The sequence below is a fragment of the Drosophila erecta genome, unplaced genomic scaffold (assembly GCF_003286155.1).
Source record: "Drosophila erecta strain 14021-0224.00,06,07 unplaced genomic scaffold, DereRS2 tig00000055-arrow-pilon, whole genome shotgun sequence".
Lineage (NCBI taxonomy): Eukaryota > Metazoa > Arthropoda > Insecta > Diptera > Drosophilidae > Drosophila > Drosophila erecta.
Genome location: NW_020825200.1, coordinates 17,502,844 through 17,523,056, shown reverse-complemented (window position 1 = coordinate 17,523,056; position 20,213 = coordinate 17,502,844). Strand labels below are relative to the sequence as shown.

Below are 20,213 nucleotides of genomic sequence, written 5' to 3'. Positions count from 1 at the left end.
TGATTGTACGAAGATGTAGACATTGGTTAAGTTTTTATTTGTATGTACATAAAAGACTAGAAACACTTAATATGCCCTATTGTAACATATGTAATGTATTATTGCAATATTTCAAATATTGAAAATTGTAGTATTCTTTACTGCGATAGACAATTAATCGATATACACAGTGTATGCGTCTAAGTCACGAGTTCTTTGAGAAGTGCCATCCCTAAATTGAGTTGACAACCCTAATCAGCTGCGGCATTTCGGGCTGAAATTCTTGGAATTAAATACGTGGCTCTGTTTATCTCGCACAAATTGGAGAAGTAATGTCTGCTGACAGGTAGCAGGCGCACCTGTTCATACAAACTAGTTGCTAAAAAAGCCCTACGATGTGGACCTGTCTGTGCCAGCTCTGTTTCTATCTACTCTCTGCGATTGCAGTCGCAGCGCTGTTGGTCAGATTATGAATACATTCGCTATCATTATCATTTTATTGATAATCCATCGTTTAGATTGTAGCTCTGGTGCTCTACAAGACGAAGCCATATCCCAACATCAAGCGGCACAAGGATGAGGAGACCTTCCTGGATCCGCACAGCATTAAAACAGTGACTTTTCCCAGCCTCGAGGACTCGCCAAGTTTGGAGCTCAGTGTCATTGTACCAGCTTACAATGAGGAGGAGCGCTGTATGTTCGTTTTTGTTTTGTTTGATGAATCACAGTCAACATTTCATTTATGTCCATTTATGGTTGACTGTCTACACCTCACCGCAACTTCACTCCATTCACTGGCTATAGTTTTTTTTTCCGAAAATTTGGCTAAAAACTTACATTAGTTAGACAACATGATCTTATTTGTATTAATTATACATTTTTAGTGCCCTCTATGCTGGACGAGTGTTTGGCCTTTCTCGAACAGAAATCTGGAGGCAATCCCAATTTCACTTACGAGGTAATTGTGGTAAGTGACGGCAGTCAGGATGCCACAGTCTCCGTCGCCTTGGGTTACTCGAAAAAGCACGGAGCAGAGAAGGTTCGCGTTTTGGAACTCATTGAAAATCGGGGAAAAGGAGGTGCCGTTCGCATGGGTATGCTAAGTGCGCGGGGTCGTCATCTGCTCTTCGCGGATGCGGATGGAGCCACCAAGTTCCCCGACTACGATAAACTGGAGACGGCCCTTAAGCAACTAGCTCCCGAATGGCGAGACGATGGCATTGCCATTGGATCGAGAGCTCATCTGGAGAACGATGCCATTGCGACAAGGAGTTTCTTTAGGTAAGATGGCATATGAAATTTGCATTTAAGCTTTAGCTGACAAAACATTTCCTTAGAACCATTCTGATGCACGGCTTCCATTTTCTCGTCTGGCTCTTTGCTGTGCGATCCATTCGCGATACCCAGTGTGGCTTCAAGTTGTTCACCCGGACGACGGCCAGGAAACTCTTCACCAGTCTTCATGTGGAACGGTGGGCCTTCGATGTCGAGCTGCTGTACTTGGCCGAAAATTTGAATCTGCCTTTGTCCGAGGTTGCCGTTCGATGGACGGAGATCGATGGCTCGAAATTGACACCATTTTGGTCGTGGCTGCAAATGGGAAGGGATCTGTTTATGATTTGGCTGCGATATCTGGTGGGCGCCTGGCGCATTGCCTCAATACAGAAGAAGGAGAAGTGAAGTGGACTTGAAGGGCGTCTCATTCCCAAAATTAACTAGCATTTTGTGTCGAACTTACTCCGCTGTCGTGCATTACCAAAACTCTTTTAACTCTAAACTCTATTTTTGTAGGCCTGATAAAGTGTAATGAATTCTAGCTAGTTAAGTACTTAAGTACAGTATTTTTTCAAATAAAAAATGAATAACTTGATTAAAGTAGCGCATGCATAGTTCTCCTAAATGTTAGAAACTTAAAAACGTGACAATATCAAGTAGTTTTTCTTTTGAATACAGCAACGATTATTATTGCGTTCTAAATATATGCAGTTTCTCTTCAATTGCTCTTACCGCTTTATACATTTTGAAAATTGTGACTTTTTTTAATTCATAATATTGAGACAGAAAATACGCGGGAAACTAAAACTAAAGGCAGTATATGTGGTATTTCTTATAGTCTCGGCATTTCTAAAAGTAATTATATCAAATTTGGTATATCTCCCCACTCGAACTGCGGTCACACTCCAACGAAGTTGCGGCGGCGCGTTTAGTTTCGTATTAAATCGTTACTATTTAATTATAGTTAATTAGTGTAAACAAACCAATCAAATATTAATACAGCTGCCACGTGAAAACGGAAGATTCCAGTTAAACCGAAGGATCGCAAGTGCAACTGCCATGGGCGCCACTAAGTGAAGAATTCCAGGAATCCTACGTTGCGCCTGTTGCTCCTCTCCCTCTCTCTGAAATTTGGTGCAGGTGTGTGCGGGTGTCCGCTCGTCTGTGTGAGCGTCTCAGCTGTGCCTGCGATATATATTGTTTATAAAGTTTTTTTTTTCGCAGTATGCAAATGCTGAACAAGCCGGTCGGTTGATATTTCGTATTTACTCTCGTCGCCGCGCAAACGAAAGTGATTTGTTATTGTTGCCCATTGCGTCTGCCCCTCCAATTGGAGAATTGTGATTTGCTAGTGGTGCGCGCTGGTGTTGTTGTAGCTGCTGTTATTGTTGTTGCTATGCGGTCGGGTCATTGCTTCAAATTGATCAATCAACGGCACTTGTGGTAAGCTGGTGAACTGGCACAGTTATCAATTTTATTCTTCCTTTCTGTCCCCTTTCTATCGCTATCGAATTACTTCTTTTGTTCTTTGTCTTATCAGCATTTATTCAATTGCCTAGCAAGCTGCGCTTGAAACTATTGGATTCTCGTTAGGGCTGATAAGAAATACGAACTCTGCGCTCAATGCACTCTAATCAGACGCCCTTGCATTTCGCATTCTCTGAATATATTGCCTTTGTCGCATTTTTCGATGGAAGGCGAAAAATAAATCAGTGTTAATATACAAGATTTGCGCTAGGGTTTTTTTAAGCTTATAAAAATAAGCGCTTTGTTTCTGATAAGAATAAATGGCGACTCTAGCTTTAAGTCACATTAGAAACTAATTGTAGACATTTTCATATTATAGTAACAATAAATAGTAATACCAATTAAGGACAAAAGCATAGAATATGCTTTATTTATTTTAAAATAAAAATTAATCTTATTAGTAGATTAAGTAACCTAAAAATTGATTTCAAAATAGAGTGAAATTCTTGCTAAGGTCGCAGATTTTCCAGTCTTCTTCTTCGTCGCCTCTTGACTAGAAAAAGCGCGACAATAAACAAAAATTAAATGCAAAGAAGAATACAAACTAAGCGCGACCATTTGCGTGGCGAAATTCAAAGTCAAAAACGAGTTGCCAGACCACGCCCGCTATATGTATATATACAGGCGTACGTATATGTACATTTATATGCATGTATGTTGTGCATATAGCCCAGGTCTTTGGGCCTCTCGCTCCACCAAAAAGATTTATGTACACATTGCGCCTTCTGCCTTTTTGCCATCCTTTTTCCTTTCTGTGCCTCGGTCCGTGTTTATTTTATTACTTATGGCCATGCGCGTTGCGCTCAAGATTCTCCGGGCCCCCCTTTCTACGCTCCGTTCGCCATTCCCCCGCACTCCGCTCCTGTTTTTGTAGCGGCTCTGCTTGATTAAAGTGCCAGGGGGTGGGGCAGGAGACGGGGAAGAGGAAGAGAGGATGGGGGGAGATCCAGCCAGTTGTTGTTGTCGCACGAGCATTTGTCGCTCCAGCTTTGTTTCGCTCTGTTCCAGACGCGTCCGTTCATGTTCCTTGGAGATCAGGAGCGGATTTCTGAATCAGAAGGATAATAAATAATTTCATAATTTCTAGTAGAAAGCTTAAAACTACATCTTAAAAGAAGAAATAATTGTGTTCTGGTCTATTAAATTAAGACGTTATCAAATCATCTTCAAAAACTTCCTAAAATAAATTTACAATTTTCAAAATAAATATTATATCTTATATCTTACAAAACAATCTCCGATATTTTTAGGTCAAATGTCGCACTGCTCCCCATTCCCGAATTCAGAGCACTTCGCTCCTGGAGCCTTTCCTGCGTCTTGTTAGCTTTTGTTGAAGTGTGATAATGCCAGAGATCGCATGGTGGCTGCTCCTCTGGTTGGAGCCCCTTTTTAACGGGCCGTTTGTTTGTGTACACGCTTCTCGCTTTGCAACACGAAATGGAAGTGGCGGGGAAAGGTGGCAAAGGGAAGCGGCAAGAGAATGGGGAATATCCCGCTTTGGGGCTAATCCTTTAATCCGCTGTGCGCGACTTCAAGGTCAGCAAGTGATCTTTACTAGTCTACATACATATATACGAGGTTTATATGCCCTGTCTGGTCGGGGGCTAATTAATTGTCCGTTTAATCGTTCGATTTGCTGCCTGGCTTGTCTGTCCACTCTTCTCTTATCCAATAATAGCCAGCATGCAGTATCTGTAAATGTATAACTATATTTTCCCCTACTTTTCGGCATCCCATTCTGATTGATGTCAACCGGAACGCCCACGGCAATTAGTCAACCAGGTAACTCCCAGTGCTCCAATGTTCCAGTGGCTCCATGTTCCACGGTCAATGCCTCGAGCGGCGCTGAAAAGATTCGCACGCCCACGCCCCCCAAAAATAGATTTATGGCCTTGTCTTCAGAGTGTGTTGTAACCAATCTTTTTGGGCGAGCGCTTCTAATTTTAACCCTCTGTTTGCCAATGCGACATCCATTCTGACGTCCCACAAATCGGTCCATTAAACTACATATTTAAACATTTTTCTTTGCCGATGGGAAGTTTAATTATATCATTAAATATTTTCTGTTCATACGTATGCATTGCTTAAAATTAATCGAAGCATAGGCAACATGTTTTTGTACCTTATCGATTTCTAAAAGCCGTTTTACACTATGTATCTACTTTTTTTTAGGTAAATAAAAATATGCCTTATATCGAAGGGTTAAAACCGCTTTGGCGTGCGTGTAAATATTAACATTCATTTTTGGTTAGCTAATATGTTTCTTGTCTTTTCAGACACTTTTTCTTGTCAAGATGATGGGCACAAAACATCGAAATTCACATGTCAATGGCAGCATTAAGTCATCATCATCGTTGCGATCGAGCAGCAAATCCTTTCAGGCAAAAATGGATCTGATGTCTGAAAGGCTGTACGACGTTGTTAAAAGCGGATCGATGGTCAAAAGGGCCCAAAACAAGAAACGTTTCACCCCCGTGAATTACAAACATCGATGGTTTGAGTTGACCAAGCGAACATTCAGCTATTTCGATGTGGAAAATGTGGAGGTGAGTCATTCAAATGCTTTCGGTATTTCAGCCAACAGGTTTCATTTGGCAAACACTAATCACCTTAAATATTGAATGAACATAATTTAAACAAAATGACAATGTAGATAACATCGGCAAACCCAAAATACTATGAGAAGGTGCTGTGTATTTTTATTCGAAATCAATAAACTCATATAGCTTATCTATCAGTAGATAACATAGGAATTATTCATGGATAATCTAGAATTTGTATTATAAGTGGTGGAGCGGTGGATAATTGCTATAAGTTAACTAATACTTCAAATGGTTTATATCACTATGCACACTTAATTTAAAGTATCTTGTAAAAATAATAGATCAGGGAAATTGTATGAGTATGCTAGCCATAAGGCACATCGGAGTTAGCCAGTTGGCCGTCCGACTGACAATGACAGGTCCTAGGATTCGAAGGACCGGAAACTGGGCGTTGTGAATTGGGCAAAATGGTGAATTAAGAAGAGTCCTTTCATTATGCATGTTCAAGTAGGCGTCTCATCTTGTCGTCATGGGCTCGTCATTTATTGCGTCGTTATTACGGCACCTACCGCTACTCAAAAGCTACTCTGCTCCGGCGACCGGCTGCATTCGTTTCAAAACAAATGTGGTTTTCGGGAAAAGTCTCCAGTCTGCTCGGCTTGGGTCGTATATGTACCACCATCCAGTCTCCGGCTGGAACGTAAGCACTGTGGGGGATGGAAAATACACACACAAAAGCAGCTGTTAGCCGGCATAATGTGTGTGAAACCCACCCTCGAAAGTCCTTGGGTGTAGACTCGGTGTCCTATCCCGTTATGCCGTTCCAATTGGAAGCGGAGTTTCCCTTGAGTTTCCCTCTGAATATCCTGGATGAAGTTCAGTAACCGTGGCAGGAGTTTCTATCCTGGCTTCGTCGCGTGTGGACGTGCGGTAAATGTTCGAATAAATTGTTAATCAAGCCCAAAGAATTTGTTATAGTTGTTTTAAAACATATTTCTGATTTGCATGACATTTCAAATAAACAACAGCGTGTTAAAGTCTCGAGTGCCGTATTTATTTGCAATACTTTTCAAATTACAATCATTTTTCTAATGCGCCGGCCGCTACCCTTGAAAATTGGATTGGTTTTCAGCGGCTAAGTGAAACCACCCTTATTTACCCTGTTTCTAGCTGTTTAAACATTGTTCTAACAATATTTTATCTCTACTAAATCATATAAATGATTCGAAAAGTGCAGTGCATCCTATAGATAGCCGAAAAGAAGAAAACAGCCAAATCAAACATTTAAATCGCAAATCCTTTCCATGGCGTCATTGGAACATTTTTTGCGAATCTAACCGAAAGCCACCGAAAAAAGAGAGAAGAAAACGCCCCACCCAAGGCAAAAGTTTTTCAAGTGTACCCAGCTGCCTTTGTGTGCGTGCGTGGTGCGTTTGTGTATGTGCGTGAGTCCCAGTGCTTTTGTTGTTATTGCTTTTGCTACTTTTGCCGCACCCCGAATTTCGAATTTCGTGTGCCTGTGCCTAAATTAAAAGGATTATCCTGACGCCCAAAAGGACGCACTTTTAGTCCTAGGTAAGCATTGAACTGAAACGGAGAAACCCCTTGGGAGGTACTAGTTTTACGTGCCAAGTTTGAATATCGTAATTGAATTACATTGGGGTTTTCCTTCTGGGGAATTCGGCTGAAATTATGCAATAAATATACATTTTATGCTTTATTAAAATTCACCGAAATTTAAATGTTTATTCCTTTAAGGAGTTAAGCTTTTAATGGAGTTCTTTGTAAAGTATCACCGCTATAACCCACTTTTAGTGCTAAACTACTTCATTAAAATCGAATTATATATCATGCTAGTAGTATTTTCCATTTCCTTGAACCTCAAAGCCACCGGCAGTCGAGTGTCAATCACTCCTGTCACTCGATCCCATCATTTTCCTATACATTTATTCATTTCGCTGGCTTTCCTTTGGCACTTTTCTTTTGTCCCTATTTTAAGGGCTGCTGCGGAGTTCGGGGGTTCGATGAACTCGTGTAGAAAATGTGCAATTAATTGATTGATTCGCGGTGGCTTCTTTGTGTGGTCCCACCCCATTTCTGTAAAGTTGAGGATAAGTCCTGCTACTTGGCACTCTTCAGTCTGCCTTTCTTCCTGCCTTGTAATCCAATGGCCGAGCCTGTCATGTTTATTGGGGTCAGTCGCTTGGTCACAGGGCGGACTGATTAATGGCTAGCCAGCAACAAGCTGAGTCGGCCCACTCATCCGAGTAGTCACCTAGTCATTGCACTTATACACTAGCAAAAAATGAATAAGTACTGGCATACTAGGGTTAGTTGTTTTAGAGAGGATCCATATCTAAGTCCTTTCAAAGCTGTAAAATATTTAAAGTATAATATTATCACTCGTGAATCAGCAGCAGCTTTATCACCATTACTTCATTCTAATATATATAAAGTCGCTGAGCCTTACGTTTTAGATCAATCAATCAATTTCTAGCAATTTTTTTGTTTGGTTGATGTTCAATTCATTGCCTAATTAAACAAAAAGGTTCTAGCATTTTTTGTACCTTTCCTGGTTGTGGGTATTGCACTCCCGCCTTGGCTTCATCATCAGCAGCACCATCATTGTCGTAGTTGTAGTTGTGTCATTAACCTGTCATAAAAATCGCAGCTTGGGCCAGGTCCCAGTTACAGTCGCAGTCCCACGAGTGGAAAAAGGGTGAACTGAAGTGAGGTGGGAGCTGGGCTCTGGGGTCTGGGGTCTGGAGAGCCGAACCATCCTCTATGGCTCACCGCCGTGGTATGCTAATTGAACCTGGACTTTTTGTTTGCCAACACTTTGCAGTTCTCTACGCTGGCCGCTCCGTGCCAATGCGTTCGTTCTGCTCTCAAATACATTTTGCACAGATTAAGGCTGTAAATAACAATTTACCAAAAGGAGGCGGGTCGCCTCGCAAGCCGCGTTAAATGGGGAAATGAACTGGGGGCGAAGTGTGAATAACGAATGTGGGAATGCACTTTCAATCAAAGATGGCGGGAGAATTAGAAAATCTTACCTTTTTAGGACCTAATATTATATTAAGCAAACTGTAAAAATGTAATATATAAATCAGAGGAATACAAAATTATTAAAAACGAAATCGATTGTATGCTTACATTGATACAGTTCTAATCGCACTCCATTTAACCCCTTTTTAACTGAACCCAATGATATTTTCCCTGGCCACCAATATGTGATGTATTTATAGCTTCGAAAGATAAGTATATAATGTGCATACCCTTTCCATATATCTATTTTAGAGCCAGTGGCCACTGCCCTTTGGCTAATGGAGTTCCTTGCCACCTTGGCTCGTAAATGTAAATGCTGTAAATGCTTTCCCCATTATTGATGTTTGCCTGTGAGAGTGTGCGAGGACTAATCCTGTCCAGTAGCCAATACGCAGCGAAGAACTTTTTTTACGACTTTTCGGAGAGTTTTTATCTTTTTACGACGTGCACTTCAAGGTATCTTTTCAGTTTGGGAACCCGGCCTAGAGCTGCTGATCAATCTACCACAATTGTGAGCCATATACCCAATTAGACGTTCAAATTTATCACTTTGCTGGCCGCCAACTTTTTCTTATTCCACCCCGGTTTTAAGCCGCTTCGGTGAAAGAAAAATATGTGTCTGTCGTGGCGATTATTACTCATCGCATGCATTTTAAAATTCTTCACGAATTGACACCTTTGGGAGGCCTCCGCCGAATGGCTTAAAGCTGATTTCGTAGAATTACAAAACCCGCATCGCTCTCCTACCCCTCCTCCTCCCCTCCTCCTCCCCTCCTCCACCCTCCCAATGCTGACAAATTAGCGAGCGGAGCTGAATATTTTTTCATATGTTGGGTGGTCCCGTTTCCAATCGCTGTCTTTATGCCTTTATAAATCTTCGCGCTGCATTTTATTTAACACGAAATTGGCGCCAAAGCCAAAATGTTTTTGATAAGCCTCGTCTTCTGTTGTTGGTCGGGGCTGGGGAACGCGACTCTGACATATGTTAGCCTTCTTTTCAGATCCGAAAATGATCGGATGGCATGACTCTGTTCCTGGACCTTGGAGCCAACCTGACTTTCCTTGCGGTTGGCAGCTGCAGTGGCAAATGACCGCAGGCTAAATGACCGAGAAGTTTAAGCCTGATTACAGTTACTTGTTTAAGGATGCTACCGCTTAATGCGCAGGGTATATAAGGATATTCTGCAGAAATATAAGAAAAATGTAATAGGGCAATCTATTTTTGTAACCTTGAACGTAATGCGATATTTACTCAAGTTTTTGTACGCCCAAAAGCAATCAATTAAGAGGGCATTAAAAATTCTTGGAAACAATAATCCCAAATTTGATTCCCCTTTCCATATGACAGCCCGACATATGCTGACTAATTACAAGCACTTTTCGAGCCATTTACATGTGCACATATGCTCAATACATATCAATTGTGCAGAGACCAAGCCCTTTTCGTAAGCACTTGTAACAATTATGAATCACAATCGAAAAGGTAACACTCCAACTCCAGACTCGGATTCGAACTGAAACTCGAACGGAGCATGATGGTAATAAAATTATAAGGAAAACCTGTTGGACAATTGTGGTGGTCTGTTGGTACATGATTTGCCTATTAACGGATTTAAGACCGCGAGATGATTCATGCGATGAATGGAGGTGTTTTTGGTGTTATCCGCCGTGTCTTGAATGCCAAATGAAGGTTTTGCAGCGTCTAATGAGTTGTAAATCCCAGAAGGAATAGCCAGAGGGCCAAGGAATATATATATATATGTACATATATGTATATCATACCTTTTGTGCCTGGACTCCAGACGTCGCATTGTCTGTTGAAGCTTAAGCTTTTCATGCTTCATTATGCTGGCTTGAATGAATCTCTCCTATTCGTCCTCCTGGCTCCCTTTGTTTTCCTTCGCCCACGAGCTGACATTGAGTTATTACATCCAGACAGGGAACCGACCCTAAAGTTGGCCATAAACAGAAAGCCAAGTTCCAATCGCGTTGCTCCCACAGCAAGTGAGCCTAAGCCTAAACACGCTTTACGCCTTATTATCGGCCGGAGACAATAAACCATCGTTTAATTGGAATTAAGTTCGAAAATAAACGCCTTTCTATGGAAAAACTAAAAGTCTTATGCGTTTTTATTGGCATTATCGCCTCAGCTATTTCCGCTGTTAATTTAAAGCTCACGAGCCATCGAATCAAATATCAAAAGTAAAAAAAAACCGTAGACCCAGAAAAAACAAACCGATCCCCCAATAATTAGAAATCAAAGCCGGTTTCATCCAAATGTGTGAGCATGTGTGGGACAGTGCGGTTCGATATTATAAATTCTCAATAAGCTAAGATAATAAGTTAAAGTCGCCAAGTTGTATAGTTGTTTCAGTAAATTATGTCAAGTTGGTATTCAAATATATTTATTCAAGTTATTTAGCTTTTTTATTCTAAGCCAAGTTCCGTTCATTTTCGAAACGCACTGTATCTGAAAACGATTCCGAAAACTTGTCTACTTTCGTATTCAATAGTGTTATCATGAAAGATGGTCCGAATGGCCAGACGCAGACCGCAAACGCGGCTCCGGTCGCCGAGTTCCAGATTGTCGAGAGCTCGTAGCTTCCCCCTTTCCACCTTTGTGGTTGATGATTGATCTTATCGCGGCCCGCTCGCCCCGTGAGTCATCATAAAAAACACATATTTTTCTTCTTCAGCAGCCGCAGCAGCAGCCGCAGCAGCATCAGCAGCGATCGCCATAAGTTGTTAGCTGTTTTGTACTTTATGGCCTTTTGGCGGCGAAATAGGAGCGCTGGATCGCATGAGGGGGGAGGGATGGGTTAGGTTCATAACTCAATGTGGGTTGTCGTTTCGGTTCTGTTTAAGCTGCGTGCGATACTTACTTTCCTCCGTTTTTATTTTGGCCCACACAAAGGCCGTTGCTAGAGTACTATGGAACGAAACGTAAGCTCGGACAGTTAAAAAAGATGCATTCGCCTTGTGGGAAAAAATGTAATTACAGCGAATGTTCAAAATTACTTTTTCAAGTCGGTGAACATTTACGACTTGGCATAAATCATTAACACAAGGAGCTTACGTTTTCAATAGCTTTGTGCCATTTTGGCAAAGTAGGAAAGCTATTAAAAGTAGTATAACTTACTATTAACAAAAAATAACTTACTTACAAAAAATCGATTTCCATCTTACATAACCAACATGTAAATTATGTTTCTTACTTTTAGTTTTATTTAATTTGAAGTAAGCTTTTTTTCCACTGTTTATCAACCCATTCTCATAAAATGCGTAACTGTAAAATCATGCGAGCAATTGTCCAAGCAGACGGGCAACAAAATATTCACACACTGCCTCAAAAAATGTCCAAAATGATAAATGACTTTCGCCGTTTGCCGCTTTTGACTCCAACTAATTTCCGCTTCCAGTGCAATTTTGCCAAATCAAAATTCCCTCGAATCTGTCGTGTAAAAGATCCCGATATGAAACGCAGCCGGCGACTCACTTTTTCGCTTTTTTTTTTTTTTTACTTTTCTCCCGACTGCAGCATAGGATCACATGTAGGCATGTCCAGTGATTCAATCTGCTTGGCATCCACCCCATTTCCGGTTTCCATTACAGTTTCCCAGGCAGCTCTTTCACCCGCCATTGCGGAGTGGTGACCACTCGTGGCTCTTTCTTTTTCCATTTTTAGTTTTGGGGGGCGTTTCGCAGTCATCGGTCAGGAATTGGCGCAGACACTGCGTTTCTGCCAGAAGGAGGAGGATTCCAGAGTTTCGACCCAGACAAATTGCCCCGGCGGCCGTTGCTTGTGTTCTCTACTGGTGTATCAGCTCCAGTATGCGGTTGCGCCAGTCCAAGCTACAGTGTTAACCTGATAAATGGCACTTTATAGTAAAATGTAGTGTTGCCTTTCAACGCGGGTTTATCTGGCTTTTACTCAAAGTCTTGATTATAAATTCTTCCTCTTTTTTAAATTTTCTGTCATAAAAGTATTAACATTACATACATTTGCTGGCTAACAACATCTATTGTTAATGTTAGGATATGCTATTTAGAATATTAAGCAAAGAATATTAATATTTCAAGCAATGTTAACTGTAAGGATTGGTTTTATCGAAGCTTCACTCTAAATAAAAGCTTAACGCCCTCTTCCTGGCCTAATTATGTTGTTGCACATGCACATTTTTATGAATGAATCACAGCCTCCAGCTCTTTCCCACACGAATGGAAATTATTTATAAAAATGAATTAGTCTGCGCTAAAAAAAGTTGTGGAATTAAAAAGTAAAAAAGCAGATCGCCCGAGCAGGGACTTGAACCCTGGACCCTTGGATTAAAAGTCCAATGCTCTACCGACTGAGCTACCCGGGCACATGGAAACAGGGTCGCGAAAAACGGAATAAGAGTAAGCTCGCCAAAATCAAGAGAACTGTTCTGGCGCTCTGCCGTTCTGTACTCTCTTTTTAAGTTGGCTGTTGTGAATGAGGCTTAATGAAGCCTATAATCCGTTTAAAACTGTTAAAACTTTGTTTAATATTTTAATTTATTAAGATAAAAACATCTCTCTGACAGCGAATATTTTTGCATTTTCTATGCAAAAAGAACTCAACATGGCAGGGGAAATATTAGCAATACTTTGTTTTGTTTCTAAATAAAGAAATGATGTTTTTAGACTTGTGTGCATATGCACAATTGTACTGATTTATTTATAGAAAAATCCAACCAATTCAATGTTATAACCGAATACAAATTAAATTGCCTACATCGAAATTCTGGAGTTGCTTAATCAGTAATATTATTCTAGGATTTTACGAAAGCCCTAGACCATGAAATTTCAAAATGGGCTCCGCTCAAAATCGAATTCGAAAATTAATCCGATTTGTATTGATATCCCAATTAGAGTTTCCATTCAGGACAGATGAAAAAGTAGCTGAAGTGCAGTTAACGACCTCCCCAACGATTCGCCGATGTCTGTGAATGGGATGCGGCTGGAAAATGCATTTATCAAAACATAAAAATAAACACGAATTGCTTCAGAAATAGACAAAGGGCGCAGCGACCAAATGTTTCCCTCAAAATATCCAACGAAGGAATTTGTATGTGCATATATATTTAAACAGCTAACCAAGCAGAGGAAAATGCTTGAAAATGCTCTTGCGTAGGGGTATACATGTGTACATTTTCGTCTTCGGCTTTTCCTTCGTTTTCCACAGCTGTCAAGAAATACCCTTTCCTCTCGCATGCAATTGCATGATATTGGGTAGATTTCGAGGGATAGGAATTTTTGGGATAGGGGTTTTCTTCGGATCCACTCGCCGCTGACCTTATGACTGACAATTTCCTCAGCACATTTATCTCTTTGGGTCCCCTGCTATCGCACTTTGTTCCCCACTCACTTTTCAATTATTCCTCTTTTTCTTTGTCTCCGCGGCATACAAGTTTTCCATATGTGTGTTTGCTTAATACGTTTTAAGCGCTTTTTAAGCGTTCAAGTCACGATTTTCATATTTATAGAGTTTACAGAGGAAAAGCGGTGGGGAATGGGGATCGCTGATTGATCAGCTGTATGTATGTGGATGTGCAAGCTCTTCTTGATGCCTATCTGGATTCGATTTTTCCTCTCCACTCTGTCGTTGCCTTGTCTTTTCTATAAATTTAATTATTAGGGTTGCCCGAAGGCAACTTTGAACTTTGTCTTATCGTTAATTACATCGCCAACGCTTTTTCGTTTTTCCCAAGATTTCCTTGGTTATTTCTCTTATTCTGCGACCCAATGATGGATCACTCCCATGTGCTGGGGAATTCCAGCTAAACAGCAGTTTATGCTTTGTTGCCTTTTCTCAGGACGCAAGCGCAAAACTTTTTTCTTTCAGCTGAGGTATACAAAATATCTCAAAAAATAAAGAAATTTACATACATAAATATCTCAAGATAATATTTTAAAAGTAAAATTCTTCAAAGTTAGTACATTAATCCATATACATACGTGTACGTATATCATTATATATTAATCCAAAATATTTATGATATGTATACGTGCATATTAAACTAAACAAAATATATTTGCAGGCATTTTAATTATTCTAACTATTATAATAACCAAACAATATTTTTCACAATACGTAATCTGCACAAATATAATTTTTTATGTGGTGCACGGTTTGAATTTAATGCAAATTTAGCGATAAAACCACGAAGAGGAAGTGAAGTTTTTCTGTTGACAGGAAGAGGCGAAGACAGCCGACATAGATGAACATGGAATGATTTAGCACAAATTACCCACACTAAAATTAATTACTTCGTCTTGACCAGAACAGAACATCCGAGTCAACCAACCATGTCCTTTTGATGGCTGGGAACGAACACCGAAAGCAACTAAAAACTATGCGAAGGAAAATTTTCGTTTTCATTGGAAGAATGCATAAATTTTCCACCAAACTGGGGAATGAGATGCAAGGCATGGAAACAACTTGGCAGTCTTTGTTTACATACTTCTTTTAACTGAAATTTATCGCCCGTCGCCGCTCCTACGCGTGAAATTGTAATAATTAGAAAAAAACCCGTGGAGGTTGGGGAAATTGAAAAACCATTACGCCTAGGCATTTTGTATACTTGATTTTTATCTTTATTACAGTTATAATTTATTTGAGGCGATTTTTCAATCGCACTCCACATGCGGTCAGTTTAAGAAGCGCTCCCTCCCAGTTGCAATCAATCATGGGAATTGTCAGGAGGTTCCCCCCACTCTATATACATGTAGTTTCCCCACGATCAATCGAAGTGAACATGTGTACACAGTACATATCTTGCCCGATTCGTTACGCAGCTCAAAGTCGAGCCGAAATGGCATTTTAACATGCCACATGGGGCAGTTTGGTTTTCATTAATCAACATTGTAAAGGTTCCACTCTTGAACCTCGAGGATGCACTTGAGTGGGCGATTTGGACGCAGAGTGGGAGGGCATTCACTGAACTGTCCAGTGGAGTGCATCTAGCAATATAATCGGGTTTCTATCATTCTATTTTTAAGAGCACTTTTGGACGGTACCGTGGGAATATCAGTTTTAGGGAGTGTTCTTTCCACAGTGCGAATGCGCTTTAATGTATGTTAATTAAGTGTAGTTCTTTTGTTGCTAGTATTAAGTAACTTTATTTTATTGCAACGGGTTTTATTTATAAACTGAGCTTGAACACCATTGCGAGTTTCTTAAAGACTGCAGTAAAAATTCTAGAAAATGCATAGTAGCTTATAATTTTAATTACATTTTCCCCTTATACTCTCTTCACCTATTCTTCAATTATCGTTTCAGTTTCCACGCTCTCTCTTTCTGCTAACCCACTCCACTTTGACCCTCGGCAATGGCAATTTTCACTTAATCGTTTTTCTTTATGCTGCTGGTACTCAATTTTCCGGGACTTTGTTGCGTTTTCCTGCGCCGGCTCCCCTATTTTTCATTATATTTTGTATTTTCTCCTCGGTTTTTGCCTACCTGAGGTGCATTTTGCTTTGACAGCTCTCTCAATTATGCACAGGTGATTGCCGTGCCATTAGGATGCTCTGTTGCCAACCCTCCATGTTTTCCCTTTAACAATAGAATTAAATAAGGATACACGTTGGTACCTTTACAGGTGCGTTTCGTGTTTCAACCTGTTGTCCTTTTTGGCATATTGTGTTACCGTTGGTCCCTCGACGGCTTTTTATTCACTTGCATCCGGAAATTACTTTGCCATTTAGAGAGTGCAGCAGAAAAGAAAAAAGTATGTTCTTCTTCTGTCAAATTATGTAAGAAAAGCGCGTTTTTAACAAGCACATAATAATGAAGTAAAATATTTCCATGACTTAAAGAATGAGCCCGAAGGAAGTTGGTTTCTTTCTTTTCCTGTTTGCTTAACCAACTTTCAACACCAAAACCAGCTTCAGATATAAACCATTCCATTTCCATATTCATTCTGTTTTTATGGCATTATTTTTTGGCTTGAGGCAATTTTTGAAATGTTCGAGAGCCAAACTGCATTTTGTTAATCAATTTGATTAATGTTGCCCTAATTGACTTTCACTTTGAGGAGTTTCATTTTGTCCGGACCTTTCCATTTCATTAAGCGAGGGTATATTATTATTTTTTTACCAGAATTTTGGCCAATCTGCTTTACAGGGTATTCCACTTTAATTTGTAGTTTTTAACTATAGGAAATTTCCATACGGGTTTGAAAGATCTCAATTTAATTGCCGGCAATTTTTAGCTCGTTTTCGCCTGGAATCAGTAGCAGCTGCATCTCCATTTCGCTTATTGATGCCACATGTCGGAACACATGCTCAACATTTGCGCAACCTTTGGCAACAGATACAGATACAGATACATTTGTATGTGCCAGTGCATTGACCTTTTCTCCAATGGAAAATATCTCCAAGTCAGAACTTTGTTCGCAGATATCAAAGCAGAAACCATAACTAGCAGTCATACTCTTTTTGCAGTTATGTATGTAGTTCTACTTTTCATTTCTACATCCATTTCGGTTCAGTTCAGTTCAGTTCGTTCAGCGCAACTATGTTCAGTTAGTTGGCTATTCACGAGAAAGTGGCACGACATGCTCCTCCTGCTCCTTCTTTTCCTCCAAGCTAACTTGGCGTGTTCAGGAAGCATCGTCTGGCCAACTATACTGAAACTGGGTTGAATTGGGCTGACAGACGCCGGATGTCATCTAGCTGTCGGACTATTTTCCTAGCCCCTCCTCATCATCTCTGCCTCTTGCTCCTATTGATGGTACTATACCTCGCCCACTCCATTTACGTTGGATTTTTCAATTCACTGAAAGTTCGTTTTGGTTTCTAGGGAGAGGGGCATGAGCTGCGTTGGCTTATAAGGCATTCTTTGTTGCAGATTGCGATATTAAAACAATTACAGATTAAAGTAAGGATGGGGTATTTTCTGCGCTCCACTAATTAAGATATATAGTTTTTTTTTCGTTTTACAGTTTAGAGGAAGCTTTGCAAAACATATGTAGAGACTTTTTATCAATGTATGTACCTCCTTTTCATTGAAAAACTACTTTGTACGTCCCTTAACTACCATATATCCAATTTTTTCAGATATTCCCTGCTATGCATATCATTCCCGCACGCTGACAGGCTCAATAAACTAAGTTAACTGAATGCCGAACAATGTCAGCCATTTAAACTCGTCTCGCTCCTTTTTTCGGCATCGTCCTGGCATTCCACTTGACGGCACTTGAGCAACGTCGTCAACGTCCTTTTTTTTTTGCGCGCAGGGTAATTTTTGCACGTGTGCCGCCACTTGACGGCAGCTTGGGGGGCTGAGGAGAGGGGAAGAGTCCCGGCCAAGACGGTGCAACAATTGGGGAAGACCTTAAAGCGCTGCCAGCTCAATTAAGTCAACGTAATTGGCCTAATTGACTCCGACGGCCAACAAAGGCTGCCTTCTAAGACGTATAACTTTCAGGGCGTGGAGTGGGGAATCCGCTGGAACACACAGGCAGTTGGAGAGTGAAAATTTTGAGGACCAGCCGATAAGCACGTTGTTGGCTGTCGGGTTAGCTTTTGGCCCCTACTTATCGCAGCAACCCAGAAAAAAATCTATCCAAACACAAAGTGAGGCAACCAACGGCAGACGCAACATAAAAACCTCATCAACAACAGCGTTGACACAAAGACCTCAAATAAACAAGCAGCAATTTCAAAATAAGAAAAAATAAAAACAAAAGCTGTACAAAACACACAAGCAAGAGGGGGAGTGTAGTAAAAAAACCAAAGACTGAAATTCAAGAAAAGAAATTGAACTTCCTTCTTGGGCTTTCGAAACTTCAAGTTGTTTAAGAAGTACAGTGAAAAAAGGGAAGCTCAAAATGTTTTTTTGTTACTGAATACTAGCTTTACCTTTTTAAGATACAAAATTGTGCATCTGTGCATTTTTAAATGAAAATAATGTCGAGATATTGAAACATACTTTATAGAAGTACAATCATTTAGTACATCACAACAAAATAGAGATAATAGACATCATCTCAAGGTTTATTAGCACTGCTTTCGGAAAATTTTTTGATCAATTTTTCTTTGTGTACATAAAACTTGTGCATAAAAAGTCAAAACCTATTTGGGTTAAGCCAAAAGCTAAAAGGTTGGATGAAAAAAGAGGAGCGAGTGGGGAAGACGGAACCATGAGCCAGCAGAAATTCAAATTCAACTTTAACTTCAAATTCGTAATGAAATTGAAAATGCGTATATGCATGTGTGTGTGTGTGTGTGGGGCAGGAAAAGCCAACTTGGCGGCCAATTGAGAATTGAAATTGAAACTCGCACTCCACTCGAAAATGAGCAGGAAAATCCACAAGGCGATCCGTTAAATTGGCGCTGCTAATGTGTGAGTTAGTGCGATGAGTGGTAAAGATGATAATGCCGATGAACATGGGGCTGCTAATGGGTCCGATGATGATGATTGAAGAAGCCAATTTATCGAGGGTATGCTGTAATGGAAAGTCTGTTTGCTCGGAGTGTTTCTTATGTGTTGAAAACGAAAACGAACTTCCGTGTTCGTGGTGGAATTTAATTAGAATGAATTGGAGCAGAACTATATTTTTAATCGATTCGTATAGTCCACAAGCAACAATTTATTAGGGAATTGGATACGCTTGGAAGTAATTTAAGTTAATTTACTTTTAATTGGAAGAAAGTGTAATTTAGGGTATATTCTTAGAGGAGTCGGTTTCTTTTACAGTTCCTAAATAGGTTGACGTCGATATTTATATTATAAATTTATATTTCCTTTCTCCAAAATAAAAATCAACGTTTCCATTCGAACCAAGTGCAAAATTAGTTTATCCGTATAACTAAAACTATCCCATTCATCTGATTCACTTTCAGCGGAGACGCGAACGTGGTCGCATTCATTTGAAGGGCGTTCGCCTGGTGGAGGAGGCGACGGTCAGTGGCGAGGGCGGCGATCCCTTTGCACCGGATGTGAGTAGCCAGAAATGTTGGGAAAATATATTTCATTAACGCACGTTCAAATCCCCATTCATCCATCCAGGGTTATCCGTTCCAAGTGGGCTACTGTGAGATCTCTTCGTCGGCCAATTCGCATCAGCTGGAGAACGGCGGCGGGGGCGGAATCGAGGGTCAGCAGAGTGGGCGAGCGGTGCCACAGTACACACTCTACGTGATCGCCAACAGCGAAAAGGAGCGCAGCGAGTGGATCCGCGCCATCCGCCAAGGTGAGCCCCCATTGACTCGGTCGATGATGACCCAATAAACAAAGGCGAGGGAGCCAAACTGCATCTGTTTTTGGTTAGATGCATCGAAATCGATAAGAAGTAGTCGTGTTCAGTTCAAGGAGCGCCTGTAAATTAGGGAAAAGTGGCCTAAAATAATCAGGTTAGCTTAAGTGGTTAAAAGCAGATGGCTTTAGCAGTTTTGGAGACATGGCAATAAAATCATGGAAAATTATAGTGCATAGTATAGCATGGACGCTTCTAATAAGTTCTTAAAAATTGGCATTATTTAATACTGTCAATTCTGTAAACTTTGTTATTTATATTTATTTCTTTTTTAGTTTGTGAGGATAGTAATACTCCAAAATCGTATCGCTATCATCCGGGATTGTGGTCTGGAAAGAAGTGGAGCTGCTGCAAGGGATTATCTCGAACCACCTTTGGTTGCAGAGCAGCCGCCCATTGGCGTGAGGCGAACAATAATCCAAGTAAGTAATGTAAACTTATGTATAATGGTCAATATGTTTTCAAAGCATATAAAGAGGGAAGATTAATATAGTTAAAGATCAAATAAGGGGGTTTCATCTTAGTTAAGTCAATTAAAGTGTGTAGCAAGTGCAGCAAT

At 40.5% G+C, this 20,213-nt stretch overlaps 3 protein-coding genes, 1 long non-coding RNA gene and 1 other non-coding gene across 7 annotated transcripts in view; 2 read left to right on the top strand and 3 right to left on the bottom strand.

Moving 5' to 3' along the window:
* The first annotated feature begins 186 nt into the window (after positions 1–186).
* On the top strand, positions 187–1,862 carry LOC6543514 (dolichyl-phosphate beta-glucosyltransferase). Its single transcript, XM_001970234.3, has 4 exons — positions 187–440; positions 498–672; positions 864–1,260; positions 1,317–1,862. The coding sequence occupies exons 1-4, from the start codon at positions 375–377 to the stop codon at positions 1,657–1,659; spliced, it is 981 nt and encodes a 326-aa protein (XP_001970270.1). The 5' UTR covers positions 187–374; the 3' UTR covers positions 1,660–1,862.
* A 274-nt stretch (positions 1,863–2,136) lies between these two features.
* LOC6543471 (tyrosine-protein kinase Btk29A) overlaps positions 2,137–20,213 on the top strand; it is a 41,688-nt gene continuing 23,611 nt past the window's right edge. The window contains exons 1-5 of one of the 3 annotated variants that reach the window (XM_015159324.2): positions 2,137–2,394; positions 5,058–5,327; positions 19,242–19,337; positions 19,408–19,591; positions 19,930–20,076. In XM_015159324.2, coding sequence (XP_015014810.1) covers positions 5,076–5,327; positions 19,242–19,337; positions 19,408–19,591; positions 19,930–20,076 — 679 coding nt within the window. In that variant the 5' untranslated portion in view covers positions 2,137–2,394; positions 5,058–5,075. Of the gene's footprint in view, positions 2,395–2,468; positions 2,698–5,057; positions 5,328–6,149; positions 6,900–19,241; positions 19,338–19,407; positions 19,592–19,929; positions 20,077–20,213 lie in introns of those variants that run through there. The other 2 variants (XM_001970233.3, XM_026979495.1) reach the window with 2 other exon arrangements.
* LOC113564140 lies at positions 3,470–4,127 on the bottom strand. The gene is made up of 2 exons (XM_026979496.1): positions 4,009–4,127; positions 3,470–3,829 (listed from the first exon to the last, which is right to left on the bottom strand). Exons 1-2 carry the CDS (start codon positions 4,053–4,055, stop codon positions 3,487–3,489), a joined length of 390 nt encoding a protein of 129 aa, XP_026835297.1. The 5' UTR covers positions 4,056–4,127; the 3' UTR covers positions 3,470–3,486.
* On the bottom strand, positions 7,061–8,085 carry LOC113564141. Its single transcript, XR_003407812.1, has 2 exons — positions 7,892–8,085; positions 7,061–7,696 (listed from the first exon to the last, which is right to left on the bottom strand). It is a non-coding gene; the product is annotated as an uncharacterized LOC113564141 (long non-coding RNA).
* On the bottom strand, positions 12,664–12,736 carry Trnak-uuu. Its single transcript has one exon. It is a non-coding gene; the product is annotated as a tRNA-Lys (tRNA).

Bases quoted from the DNA above. Each gene is read 5' to 3' on its own strand.
- LOC113564140 (XM_026979496.1), bottom strand. From the start codon at position 4,055: ATGGGGAGCAGTGCGACATTTGACCTAAAAATATCGGAGATTGTTTT. The intron at 3,830-4,008 runs GTAAGATATAAG...CTTCTGATTCAG, and splicing joins AAAATATCGGAGATTGTTTT to AAATCCGCTCCTGATCTCCA.
- LOC6543514 (XM_001970234.3), top strand. From the start codon at position 375: ATGTGGACCTGTCTGTGCCAGCTCTGTTTCTATCTACTCTCTGCGATT. The intron at 441-497 runs GTCAGATTATGA...TCCATCGTTTAG, and splicing joins TTGCAGTCGCAGCGCTGTTG to ATTGTAGCTCTGGTGCTCTA. The intron at 673-863 runs GTATGTTCGTTT...ATACATTTTTAG, and splicing joins TTACAATGAGGAGGAGCGCT to TGCCCTCTATGCTGGACGAG.